Source organism: Phoca vitulina, unplaced genomic scaffold (genome assembly GCF_004348235.1).
Source record: "Phoca vitulina isolate PV1807 unplaced genomic scaffold, GSC_HSeal_1.0 scaffold43, whole genome shotgun sequence".
Classification (NCBI taxonomy): domain Eukaryota; kingdom Metazoa; phylum Chordata; class Mammalia; order Carnivora; family Phocidae; genus Phoca; species Phoca vitulina.
Genome location: NW_022589746.1, coordinates 2,710,279 through 2,724,515, shown reverse-complemented (window position 1 = coordinate 2,724,515; position 14,237 = coordinate 2,710,279). Strand labels below are relative to the sequence as shown.

Below are 14,237 nucleotides of genomic sequence, written 5' to 3'. Positions count from 1 at the left end.
TGGTTAAGAAGATGGCAGCAAAAACAGCTTTAGGAAATGCAGGATTTTATCTACTTGGCCTTTTTCCTTCTATGGACCCTTCTTGCCTCACAGATGATAATGTCACATGTCACCGGTAGGACACGCACGGGGCACAGACAACAAAAATGCCAAGAATTCCTCCAGATTTCAGATGATCTCGAGAAGGCAAGATAGGGCACATATACTCATCAGGAGCAAGCCATTCTATACGGCTGTAAAAGCTATCAGGCTGGTTACCTGAGACATTTCCTCTTGGGGAAGCCTGAATAGTGCAGTGGGGAGAGATCTGTACCAAGAGCCCAGAGCTCTGGCACCCCATGACCATCCTCACCACCTCTGGCCCGGCACATAATCTCTGTCCTGCTCGGTGGTGGGACAGGAACATGACACAGAGTCTGCTCATGTGACCGACACTCACATTCATCCTGGATCTTGGGCACAGTGAAGTATTGAAAGGTTTTTAATAAAGCATTCATACAAATAACCATGACTACATCAGAGTAAGAAAGTAGTTTTGAGTAATCTGACAGAAATCAAGCACATGGGTTTTTAACTAGGGTAAATATAGGTGATGTTTCCCTCTCTGCCCCAAGCAAAAGAGATTAAATAAAAGAAATCAAGAAAAATAGGCCAGAGAAATACTCAGACTTTCAGCCCTTTGATCCATTTTGTACGACTATAAATTCTTCTTAATAAAATCCATCTATGTAGCTTGTGTAAGTACTCCCAAAGGGGAGAGCGGAAAGAGAACGAGTGAGAGTGCACGAGGAGTTCCGGCTTCCTAGGAAAGACTTCCTGTGGTCGGGGCGCTAATGTGGAAGTGTGGAGCAGAGGAAACGAGTGCTAGTACTGAATGTACCGGATGTGCGGTCTTCCAAATTTGCTGATATGGGTAAGACAGAGCGCCCGTGCATGCACACGCACGCCACCGCCCCGCCTGGTCTTGCCAGTTCCCACCCCCACTGGGAGACTGCCTGACATCATGTAGTCGCAGCTTACCTCTGAGGCCAGTTCCATTAAAAATCACAGCTTTATTTTCAACTGATTAACTTGGTATTTGGCTTGCCCAAATACTCCAAGTGTTAACTCAAGCAGATCTTTCAGTGCTTCTCAAACCATCTTCTACAAACTGTAACTGTAATTCATATGCCAGAAGCATTTTGACTTGCAGGCATTTGTCTGTAAGGGATCTTAAGCTGTCTGATGAAGAGGAAATGAGAGTAAGAGTCAAAAATATCAATAGCCTTACGTTCAGATCATAAGTACTCTGCTCTCCACCCCTTCCTCTCAAGTTATTCAGTGATACCTAGTCACACACAATGAGAAAATAAATTCCTGGCCTCTTTTTTTTTGAAGACTGGTAACCAAGTGGGCTCCACATTTTCAATATTATCATAACCCAAATGTATTTAAACATTCAAAAAGATTTCAATTCTGGGCTATAGAGCTTTTCTCCACCAAACTCCTGTGAGTCTAATCCTTAAAACACTACAATTTGATCCAAGGGGAAAATGAGGCTGCCTCTGGGTTTACTCGGGTAAGTGATCCAAAGGCAACTTCAGATTTCCATGTCAATCACCGTCCCTTAATTCTGACTATTTAATAATAAGTCATGTCCCATTGCCCCAGAATTTTTTAAAGAACTACCCTGAACTGCTTGTATTTCCTCTTAATACTAATATTTTTAAATGTATGTGGTTTCCTAAATTTATAAACATGTATGCTTTCTATACCTATGAAGTTCGCCTAAAAGGTTATACTTGCTGCTTTGGGTTTATGATGTTTTCTGAGTCATCTTTAATTATTTACTGTCTGGCTAAGAATAAGCATATGCACAGCAAAAGTCTGCACAAACAGTTTAAACCTTACATTTCTCTCAGGCTCTTTCAAAACCTGCTGACAAAGCAACAGTTCAGTTGGATTCCTGAAACTGGAAAATATTATATATTTCATTTCCTAAAATGTTTCAGTGAGTAAACTGAAGATTTACACATTTTACTGGATAAAGACTGCAAAAATAGACCAAAGCTGAACAAAATGAATGAACAGCAGGAAAAAATCTAGTTGCCTACACAAGTAACTGAATAAAAAATCAAACACTAACATCAATACAACTCAAAGAGGAAGCTGAAGAAATTTGCCCAAAAGGATGCACAAAGTAGTAATGATATGGCAGCCAAGATGAACATCTTAAGAAAAATGTCCCCAATGTATAGGGCACAGGGCCGCCCCTGCAAGCATCTATGTAGAAACCTAAAGGTTCTGGTCCAGGTCATCCCAGCAGCCTAGGAATCAGCACAGGATGGATTAATAATCACCTTTTACCAGCTTGGGACAGAAGTGCTCTTAACTAACTAAATTCCCACCAAGCAGTGAGCTTGCAATTCCAACCTGGGGATATTCCTTGCAGTCACTTGAAAAGGTTATGTCTGAGCGGAACTGAATTGCCTTTCACTGGAAGAGCTTTCAACCTCTGGCTCAAGGTCTGAAGAACAGTCTAGTGGCGTTAAATTAACATCAAAGAGTTAGAGCAGGTAACAGTAACATATAACCTACAAACAGGGAGACATTCTTGGGATCCGTCAGGAACAAGAGAATTTGGTGAAAAGGAATAGAAGATTGTAGAAGACACCCAAATGATGAAGAAGTTAGGTCCAGAACAGTTCTCAAGGTGATAATTATGGAAAATAAAAAATTGAAATTGACCAGAGGAAGAACTTTGAAAATAGGCCACATGCATCCACATATGCTGAGAGATCACTTGCAATCGCAATATTAGGAGAACTGGCTGCAATCAGTTTAAGATGATTATCTCCCATCTTGAAGAATCCCTGGGGCTCTAGTTGAAAACAGTTCATCTGATCCCTAAATTATAAAAAAGGAATGGATCAGTCTACAAATTACAAGCCTCCCAAGAAGAACCTACCTAAATAATCACAGACCCAGGTTGGAAACTCCTTGAAGGAAACAAAGCACAGAGAACTTGTAGAAAATCATAGTAAATTCAATGTAGTACAAAATGACATTTTTTTTTTTTAATCTGGAAGGAAGAGGAGATTCCTCCCCTGATCTTCTCAAATACACTCAACACAGAAGCCTGTCTTCTTGAGGTGAGTGGCAACTGTACCCACCCAGAGGGGTGGTGGTTTCAAATCCCTTCCTTCTCCTCCAAGCTGTGGTTGGGATACTTTTATCGTTGCCTATAATGATGATCTTCCAAAGGAAACAGGAGGATACAGCAGTGAGCTGCATTCCAAACTCTGAACAGTAGCTACCTTGTGGGCTTCAGTTCTGGCCGGCGTCTAGTGACACGCGAGTCATTAGCATTGTCTTGCTGAGAAAAGACAGAACTTGAGCACCATGCCCCGAGGCTGGTCACGGTCTGCCCAGGGAACTTGGCCGGGGAACTCACCTGAGGGCTATCAGGAACAGAATGACCATGTTTTCAAGCACTGTCTTTTAAAACTGATTTCACAAAATCTGAAAGTGCGAAGTGTTCTAGATCCAGAAGGAACCTTCAACATCATCTGGTTCAAACCTTCATTTTATAAACCAGACTTCCAGTTCCCATAGCACAAGGCCTGGCTTCCTTGCCATCTCCCCTTCCTCCTACATCCTTTCTTCAGAACTGCCAGCAGACCTCTCCGACCCGAAGCACCTGGCTGCCTGTGTGTAGAGACCTATTTGCTCTGATCCCTCTCAGGTGACCCCAGGTGATCTGTGGGGCACTGAGACAACCGTTGCTGGCCTGGAATGACACCCATTCCCTTTTGCTTGGACCCACAGACCCATGCCCTGACTAGCTGGACTTCTTTCCATTGCCTGCCTGGGCACTGGGTTCGAAGCCCTGGTCTCTCCTGGGCTGTCAGCATTAACCATATCTCTCCCCCCGACCCCCATGTCAAAGATCAGCCGAAGATGTCAGAACACTGCTGCTGTGTGACTTGGGGCCCTCAGCAGCCTCATCTGCAAAATGGACATAAAACCAATATACTGTCCAGGATACCTTATAGGGTTATGGTGATCAAAAATTAGCATTTGGTAAATAATGGCAATGTTAAAATTAATATGTGGTTATGAATACAAATCTCAGTAAGAAAGCAAGCCATGATAAATGTGAGATTTGGGAGGTGCACCTGCAGAGCGGTCCCAAACACCAAGGACATGCCTAACAAAGAGCACTGCCTAACACGAGGTTAGGCGAGGACACATCAGTCTTGCTTTGCTCACATGCCACCATCTCAACACATTGACTTTCTGGGCAAATACTGTCTGCCTCTGCGATTCCTGGGAAAGGCAAGGCGTATGCAGAAAAGTCAGAATCTCCTGAACAGTGGTTCCAGCAAGCACAGAGCCGCTCCGCCAGGTGATTTCTGCTAGATTAGTCCCATAAAGCCACTGCTCCTGACAGACCTACCAGGTCAAAGACAAAGGCAGAGAAGGAAGAAAAACAAAGACTAGAAGGAAAGATGAAAGAACACAATCACACAAATGGAGAAAGGCTGGGAGACCGGAGGGGTGTCCTAAAGTGTCTGCGTCACCCCACTTTGGGCCACCTCGTGCAATCAGCCCACACACAGGAACATACAACTGCCTCTCCACACACACGCTGAGGATCCCGCATGCTCCTCCCGGACATGGAGGCCTGTTTCCCGATCCGGGCCCTGCTGTGTTCACTGTGCCTCCTCACTCTCATAAGATATGGATCTTGATTTTGCTCCAGTCAATTGTGAACTGCTGAATTTCATTATTTCAACTCCATCTTGAAAGGAGCCCTGATATCGGCCTGGGCTGCTCCCTGTGGACTGAAGACACCTGTGACGGGCATGCCGGGGCTCCCAAACAGTCCATCGCCCTCACTGGGGAGCCCCGAGCGGTACGAGCAGGGAGGAGGGAGCAGCCCTGGCAGGGGGGCCACCTGCTGCCCCATGCTGCTCAGTCACACTGACCGAGGTCCCGCACGCACCCACCACGGTCCAGCCAGCCTCCCTGTAAGCAGGGCTTGAGTCGGCTTCACGGTTTGCGCCGATGGTTTGTAAAGCGATGTGACACGTTTCTTCCAAATGCACAACAAGAAACAATTCATCCGCGAGCTGCCAGAGCACATTTCACATTAAGCATGAAAGATTCCAGGAGCTAAGGAATGAAGAGCCCAACCACAGGCTAATACGAGCCAGTCACAGGCATCTAAAGAGTGTTAGGAAGTACCTGTCCACAGCCCTCAGCTCTGTTGTTAGGACTGGGATTATTCCTATCTCACTTCACAGCTGGCCACATGCTGCTGGACGGGGTCACAGCCTGGCTCTTCCCTGGTGTGCAAGGCACACACACATACCAACAGAGGCCGGGGGAGCTGAGCTAACGGCACCGGACAGAGATGAGCTGCAAGTCACCACCCTCCTCAATTTATGCCAAGTAAGTAGATGGAAACTCACACCCCACATGCAGGGATGTGGCCCAAGGAAAACCCCGGAACCTGTCACATCCTTCCTCTCTGTGTCCCATCCTTCTCCCCACCCCTACACCCAATCCCATTACTGATTATCAGAGTGGAGTCAGTATGGGATGGAATGAGAAGGATGGGTTAATGTGGAGGGAGAATCAAGCTCACTGGAAAAAAACCATCCATCCAGACCTCTCCCATTAAAGGAAAATTTGCAAGAGGAAACAAGGGGTTTGCTATAAGGCTGAAGGGTTGGAATCCCAGAGATAAAGGAAATTCAAATGAACATATCTTTCCAGTGGCCCCTGTCCTTTCTACATCCCTGATCTGTCAGCTTCCACACTGTGGAGTTCCTGATTCCCCAGGGGCTTAAAAATGGTCCCTTGGTCATTGGAAAACAACCATTTCTGTTGGCTCTATCAAGAGGCAGCTATGAGATCTCTGAGCAGGCAGCTCTTCATTCCATCCTGCTAAGATAATTGATCCAAAACACAGACATCAGAAAATTCAAACTGCTGCTTTGGTTTCTATTATAATGTCCAAATAGAAAGCCATTGGCTCTCTCATCCCCAGCGTACAACCTTCCACCTCCAGCCCCTCTCTAACACCTACCAGATAGATTCCCAATGAGCTATGGTCAGAAATGACAGCACCGTGTAAGCACAGACAGTCTCCACCAGTGTTCTGCTCAGAAATGCCAAGTGCTATTAGGAATTCCTTTTTAAGCTGTATAGTTTATCCAGGGAAAGAGGCATATCCTTCCCTTTGAACTTGAACATTACCAAGTTGGGTAAATCAGAAACAGCTTCTCCCAGACAACACCCTGAGTTTATAGCTGGCCTCTATGAAGAATCTTTATGGGTGATGATAATAATAACTGTGATGTTGAGTGGTCTGTTTCTCCACATATTTGTAACAATACCAGTCTCTACAACCTCTCTTCAAAAGACTTCAAGATTTGCCTGTTTCACAGTTTGTCAGGATCTCTCTATCCAGCCTAAGGAAACTATTCTCGTAAACAACAAAGACGTTTGTCAACAAAGCTACTGAGTGCCTATAAGATCCAGTCTTCTGGCTGGGGCACCTGCAAGATACGCCCCCAAGTCAACACCTTCTAAAAGAAAACCAGTATCCCATAGGAAACAACTAAGTTAACAAGATCGTGTACAGTTAGTTAAAAACACTAGCCCAAGCAATCTCTGATCTATCGAGCCATAGGACTCCACATTTGACTCCTTTCAAGCACTCTATTTCTGGGAGTCCATGCTGCAGCCCGTCAGCTTGGAAAAGGTGTGTCTTCCTTCTTAAATGGAAAGCCCACATAATAACAATGATTTTTCCAGTTAATATTTATGGTCAGGAACAGCATGAAGCCTCACCTCCCTAGTGTGGACGAAAGGAAGCTGATCTGTCGAAACCTGCACCTACATGCCCCAAACTGCCCTAAGGCAGGGAGGTGCCCGCCTGCCTCACTAAGTAAATAAATCAGATGCCAAGGGTCACCTGTTGCGGGGTCACCCAGATTAGGAGATGTCCCAGGGTGGTCACTCTCCCAGCAACACAAAATTCCCCTCAGTGCTGGCAGTGCTCTGCTCATGATAAACATCCCAGGCTGAGAATTTGGGCAGAATAACAGACTGGAAATGATAGGATCCAAGTTCACGGGCCCTGCTCTATCGGCCTACCACACCGTGGAGATCCTTGTTTTAGACTAAGAGAAACAACTTCCTGGGATCTCTGGAAAGAAACGACCTTTTATTAGTTCAGACCCAAAGGCAGCTATGGATATATATGAGAAGGCCTCTTAGTAGCTGCTTCACCAGGAAAACCTCCTGAGTTTTTGTTTCCTCATCTGTAAAATGCGAACAAGGAGACCAGCCCACCTGCTGCCCCGAGCTGGTGTGTGAGGAAGTGCTCACTCCACAACCTGGCATCTCTATAGAATACAGAGCACACCTGCAGGGATACTGCCCAGGAATTCAACTCAAAACCCAGAGGCTTTGTTAAACACTGCAGTGGATTCTAAGTTAAGCATGCCCTAGCTTTTTCCCCGCAAAGAGCCATCACCTTGTGTGAGAGATGAGAGGCATATAACAAACCTCTGTGTGGTGAAAAGCAGAAGGAAAAATAAGTAGGACACATCTGGATGGTAGGACGAAAAAGGGATCATTTTAAGCCTCAGATGTAAATATATGTATTTGTAATAAATTCACATGTATGTTTCATCTTATATATTACACAAAATGCATACAGAAAAAGACAATGCATGTTATATGTGCACATGTATAATGACATATGACAAAGTATACGATACATTTCGGATGCACCTCTACGTCCATATGTGTATATGTGTGTGCGCGTGTGTACACACTCAGCTCTAGAACTACTTCCACAGAAGAACACAGGAAGCAGGAGTGGGAGAGAGACAAGGAATAAGGGGCCGCAGGAGAGCACAAGTCATATTCAACGGGCAGTTTCCTCTGGCTGAGATTTGGCAACAGTCCAAATCTCTTGTCCTTCTCCCATGGGCATGAGCCATGGGGTTAGATTTCTGAAGGGAAATATTAGGGCTGGAGGGGGATAGGAGGAAGTCCTAAGCACCTCCCTAGCACAGCACCCGTGGCTTGCTTCCCTTGGTTGGATAGGGTGTGCTCTGTGGCTAAGAGAGGACATTATTCACTAAATAGTCTAAGACACATCAGCACAGGCAATTTGAAGGCCTTCAGGAGACTGGAATCCCATGATAAAAATGACAAGCAGTAAGCAGAATGAAGTGCTTACTACCATCCACGCACGGTTATGAGAGCTTTATATGTATTAACCATTGATCCACATAACGGCCCCATTATCACATCCCCTCCCCCAAATAATAAGTGGTTCCCAGCTGTTACGTGGTTGAGTGAGGCTTCACCCCCAGAAAATTGGATGGCAGAGCCCACATTTGCAACCACTACAGGTCGTAAATTTTATGGATTATTGTCTTCAGCATAATAACTAACTGAGCAGAACAGGAATCCCTCCCGCAGTTCTAACCATAGTCCTTACTACCCATCTGTGTGTTCATCCGGGCACTACTCAGTTTGTTAGCTAACATGCGTACGTGTGACTTCTGTCTTTCACCAAAGTAAGACCATGATCTCCTGGAGAGTAAGACACAGAAGAGCACCTTGTGGATATTCCATAATACAGAGCACAGGGAAGATTCTCACTGCATAGTAAGTAGATAAGCAACTAGGCTGAGAAGTAACAAACAGGCGTTTAAGTATCAATTTTGCCTCTTATTGGGACTCTGGGCAAATTACGAACTTTCTTTTCCTCATCTATAAAACAAATATAATAAGAGAAGCAACTCATAAAGCTTAGTGCAGTGCCTGGCAAAGAGTAAGCACTCAATAAATGCTAGCTATTATTAATAATCATTCTTTCTTCCTGATGGAAACAGTGTCACTGACTGAGTACCCCCCACTTAATGGCTCACCCCCTCCACCAGCGAGAGTTATAGTTCACCTCTCTCCAGATGATCGTCCTCAGCAAGGGTTGGCATCAGAATCGCTAACCAATGGAGCTGCAACAGATTGTAGAGGGATAGAAGGTGCCCCTGGGGTACGTGCACCCCGATGTTTATAACAGCAACGTCCACAATAGCCAAACTGTGGAAAGAGCCAAGATGTCCATCGACAGATGAATGGATAAAGAAGAGTGGTGTATATATACAATGGAATATTATGCAGCCATCAAAAGGAATGAGATCTTGCCATTTGCAATGATGTGGATGGAACTGGAGGGTGTTATGCTGAGCGAAATAAGTCAATCAGAGAAAGACATGTATCATATGACCTCACTGATATGAGGAATTCTTAATCTCAGGAAACAAACTGAGGGTTGCTAGAGTGGGGGGTGGGGTGGGAGGGATGGGGTGGCTGGGTGATAGACACTGGGAGGGTATGTGCTATGGTGAGCGCTGTGAATTGTGCAAGACTGTTGAATCACAGATCTGTACCTCTGAAACAAATAATGCAATATATGTTAAGAAAAAAAAAAGAAGAAGAAGAAGATAGCAGGAGAAGAATGAAGAGGGGGAAATCGGAGGGGGAGACTAACCATGAGAGACTATGGACTCAGAAACAAACTGAGGGTTCTAGGGGGGAGGGGAGTGGGAGGATGGGTTAGCCTGGTGATGGGTATTAAAGAGGGCACGTTCTGCATGGAGCACTGGGTGTTATGCACAAACAATGAATCATGGAACACTACATCAAAAACTAATGATGTAATGTATAGTGATTAACGTAACAATAAAAAATTAAAAAAAATTAAAAAAAGAAGGTACCCCTGGGAGTATCTGGAAATGGGGGTGGGGAGGTTCATAGTAGAATGGAGAGGAATCCTGGCATTGGGTAGGCTGGTGGGATGTAAAATATCTCCCAATACGCAGGACTGCCCCACACAAGGAAGAATTTTCCCGCTCAAAATAACGATAGTGCTTCCATTGAAAAACTAGAGCCCTGCTTGGAAAATATTTGTGGACAGCAGGTAACATCAGTCCCATAAACCAGTCAAAGAGGTGAGCAATCCCAAATCAGTTAGGAAATCAATACCTCCTTATGGTTTCAGGTGGTTCTGCACAGAGTGGAATCTGGTTGGCTAAGGCCAGCGTGTCACGCAAGGCCTTGCTGACTTCCTGCAGCTCCAGTTCGCCCAGGGACAGCCCGCCCACCAGGGCGGTCAGGTCGCAGCCCTGCCATGGGAGGAGTTGCTCTTGCTCTTCTATTTCCCTTCTCAGCTGCTGATCTTTTGCTTCCAGCACAGACATTCTTGCTTGGAGAGCTTCGATTTCTTTCTGTAGAGAATGGAGAAACCAGGTTTTTTTAAATTAACCCTACTCATAGCAAACTGCTCGGCTGATAATGAGCCCTTTAAATGGGAGTCAGCCATGTGCATGAACGCCGTGAAGTTCCCTTCTGAGGCAGGCAGATTTTTGGAGGTTTGCTGAAGTGGAAAAACCATGCCAGCTTTACACTTCTGATTAGTTGGCATAAGGAAAAACATTCCCTCCCAAGTATTAAATAACTATGGGGGGATGAGCCAGGAATTTGACTTGGAAGGGCCAAGCAAATATACGAATGACTTACTTCATTTCAAGCGGAAGAGCTAGAATATAGAGCAGCAAACATCACGTGCTTGAGGTATGAGCTAAGCAGGTAACACAGGTCACAGGCCGGAAGAGAAAAGCGAACAGTCCTCGGTTGGTCTGTCCCCAAACGTGAAAATGTAGTGTGTAGAGGAAGATGAAAAATCACAGTTTCCTAAGTCTACAAGATTGAAAGAGCAATGGGATGCTGCAGATAGTGGCCATGCAGTCTAAAGTTCATAAAAATATTAAATAAATTCCATTTCCACTAATACAGCAAACCAAAATCCAAAGAATCTATAGAGTATCATCCAATCTTGAGGTCAGAGAATAAACCAAGCAGCAGGTTATTGAACACCCATTGTGTGAATGGTGTTGGAACAGATACTCATCTCAGTGCCTGTAGCATTCTGAATTTCAAATGAGACTCTTCCCATCACCAGCCACACTCCCGCATCCTGGGCACTGGTTTCTGGCTGATAAGAGCAGAGCTCTAATCCTGGGTGTCTCCCCATCTCTTATCTGTGGTCTCTCAAACCCAAGGTACAGATCACCTACAACTTCTATCTCCTCACCCCACTTCCAGTAGGGGGGTGGGGGGTAGAGACTGAGGAGGTGCTGAAGATCCACCCCTGAGACACTCCAAGAAGATAATGTCTCCCATTGGTCCAACATTACAATATCATTGGCACTGTTTCTCAACGAACTTCCCACCTCCACCTCTGCCCATACGCTCTTCTTTTCTTTCTTTCTTTTTAACTGTGGTAAATACATGTAACATAAAAGTCACCATCGTAACCATTTTTAATGCCAGTTCCATGGCACTGAGCACATCCACACTGCTGTGCAACCATCACCACCATCCGTCCAAGACCTCTTCATCTTATAAACCAAAACTCTGTCCCCATTAAACTCCAGCTCCTCATTACCCCTCCTTCCCCCAACCCCTGGCAACTGCCATTCCACTTTTGGTCTCTAGGAATGTCTAGGAACTTCATGTAAATGGAATCATCGTATTTACCCCTCTGTGACTGGCTTATTTCACTCAGCATGATGTCCTCGAGGTTCATCCAAGTTGTACCATGTGTCAGAATTTCTTCCTTCTTAAGTTTGTATAATACTCCATTGTGTGGATGGGCCACATTTGGTTTATCCATTCATCTAGAGGTGGACACTTGGGTCATGTCCACCTTTTGGCTATTGTGAATAATACTGCTTGTAACATCTCTCTGAGGCCCTGATTTCAATTCCTTTGGGCATATACCCAGAAGTGGAATTGCTTGATTGCATGGTAATTCTATTTTTAATGTTGTGAAGACCCACCATGCTTTTCCACAATGGCCCTACACGCTATTCTTAACACAGAAGTCAAAGTGATTCTTCAAAATGTGGTCAGATTATGTCACTTCACTGCTTAAAACCTTCCAATGGCTCCACACTCCCAGTCAGAGACAAGCCCAAGTGTCCACTAAGGTATGCAAGGCCTTCCAAGACCCCTTTTCTCCCTGACCTTCTCCCCTACCCTGGCCTGCTGGATGCCCTTTGAATACGTGAGGCACATCCCCACTTCGGGCCTTCACGTGGCTGTTACCTCTGCTTCAATGTCACTGCACAATGAGTTGATCTTAGCCTATGCCGTATAGCTCCTAGCACCCTACAACATAGTAAGGAGATAATTTAGGTATTAATTATGTTTGATATTTCTTATCTAGCTCCCCATGCCCACCCCTACTAGAACATCAACTTCACAGAAATCCTAAGCACTTCAAACAGTATCTGGCACATAGGGGGCCCTCAAATACCTGCTGCATGTACAGATATCCCCCTTCCCCCAGAGCTCTGCCAAGAACATTCCCTCACACACTGAGTATCCCAGGCTCAAATTGTTTTCTGTACACTCTGACAACATAAGGAATTATGCAGACCTTTAACTGGTAAATACTGTTCAAAACCAAAAACCACATTGCCCATTTTTAACTACCCAAACTGATGTGGAGAACAAAAGCAAAAGAAATGTAGAAAAAATAATCAAATTTCCTTTGCAACCCACTGACAAGTACTTGAGAAAGGCAGGGTGACCTTCCTCCAGGAACTCAACTGCCTCAATGTGAATACTTTGCTAGAGGCAAAAGGCAACCCTAGCTTGACATTAGCCTGACTTCCAGGATCCTGCAAGTCTTTAACATATAAAAATCCCTTTGGAAACTTCCTTTATCTCTCTACCCAAGATATATGTTAGCAATCATCTTCCAAACATATGGCCCACTGATATACATCTGAAGGGTCTCATGACTAAGAGTTTACTAGACAGTAGTAAATAACCCCTCAAGGTCTTGGAAACCTTGCTTCCAAATTCATCTTAGAGACTTACACAACCCCTAACCCCCTCCCAACTTAAGAGTATATAATCAGTCATTCCTCAAACCCAGTGCAGTTCTTTCTGACGACAGGTTCTGTCCCCAGGCTTATTAAAACCACCATTTTGCCCCGAAGACATCTCAAGAATTCTTTCTTGACCGTTCACTCCCGAACCCCGTATGTCACATGACAAACTTTTATGATGATACTCACTGAATATATAAGTGTTCAGTTTACTGGAGAATATTTTCAAATTGTGATGATTTTTGCCTCCCTTTGCCACCTTGCTACTGTGGGGACTTGGGTGAGCAAACTCAGATAATAAGAATACTCTGCACAGGGGGGAGTTGGGATGGGAGGGCAGTCCAGTAACTCGTCCAAGCCCCATAAACCAGTCTAAATGCATTCCATTGTTTAGAACCTAAACCAAGATTTGCACTCGGGTGTTAAAGACCTATGCTCTTTCCGGAAATCACGTTGCCTTCAATCGATGCTTCCTTGCTGCTCCCCATTCCTGCCTCAAGGCCTCCAGGCTCCAGCCAGTGTGGACCCAGCTTCAAGGTTCGCTGCCTCTAAGGGGGGATGGGGGGCCCTCAACTTCCAGAGCACCTGATGATGGCCTCCTGCCTTTAACTCGGTGCTGCACCTGGACTTCTAGCCTCTAGATGGTTCCCGGTCAACTTTCACATACTGCTCTGGCCCAACCTGGAGCTCCCTTTGTGCGATGTCTACCAGTTTTTCCCTAACCCTAACCCTAACAACTGCTCCTTACACTTCAACTCGATGCAATTTTCCATAAAGGATTTTCGCAGCACAGATTACTTCCTGCCTTTCAAAAGAACCTCGTAAAGGTCAAAATGATAAGAGGTGACAAATTGGCCTGGCAGACAAGGAAAGCATATTCAAAAGGTAATGAGGAATATCGAAAACAGGCACAAACACCGCGGAGCTTTCAACCCCTGCGTGTAATGAGATTCCTACAAGCCCTCCGGCCCACTCCACCCATCTCCCCCTTTTGTACTTCACGGGTGGATGGCCAAAGCTCTAATTGCTACACTCAAACCGAGCAAAGGCCCGCCCTGCCGCATTCGGCTTCCATGGGTAAGAAAAATGCTGGCCTAGGTTCCTGAAGATTCTTCACCTGCTTACCTGCAACTGTTGCTTCTCTTGAAGAAGCCAGTCTCGTCTGGTGATGGACACATGCAGGGTGTCCTGAGCAGTGGGTTCCATCAGCTTCGGCTCCATTCTGGGTGGGGCGTGGGGGTCATCACCGCAGGCCCTTAAAGT

The 14,237-nt window shown here is 45.3% G+C and overlaps 1 protein-coding gene across 1 annotated transcript in view; it reads right to left on the bottom strand.

Annotated features, from left to right (window-relative positions):
* Positions 1-14,237, bottom strand: part of DISC1 (DISC1 scaffold protein) — a 351,558-nt gene that overhangs the window by 217,094 nt on the left and 120,227 nt on the right. Inside the window, exons 5-6 of the mRNA XM_032430420.1 lie at positions 14,100-14,229; positions 10,060-10,301 (exon numbers count right to left, since the gene is read on the bottom strand). Of these exons, the coding sequence (XP_032286311.1) occupies positions 10,060-10,301; positions 14,100-14,229 (372 nt within the window). The remainder of the gene's footprint in view (positions 1-10,059; positions 10,302-14,099; positions 14,230-14,237) is intronic.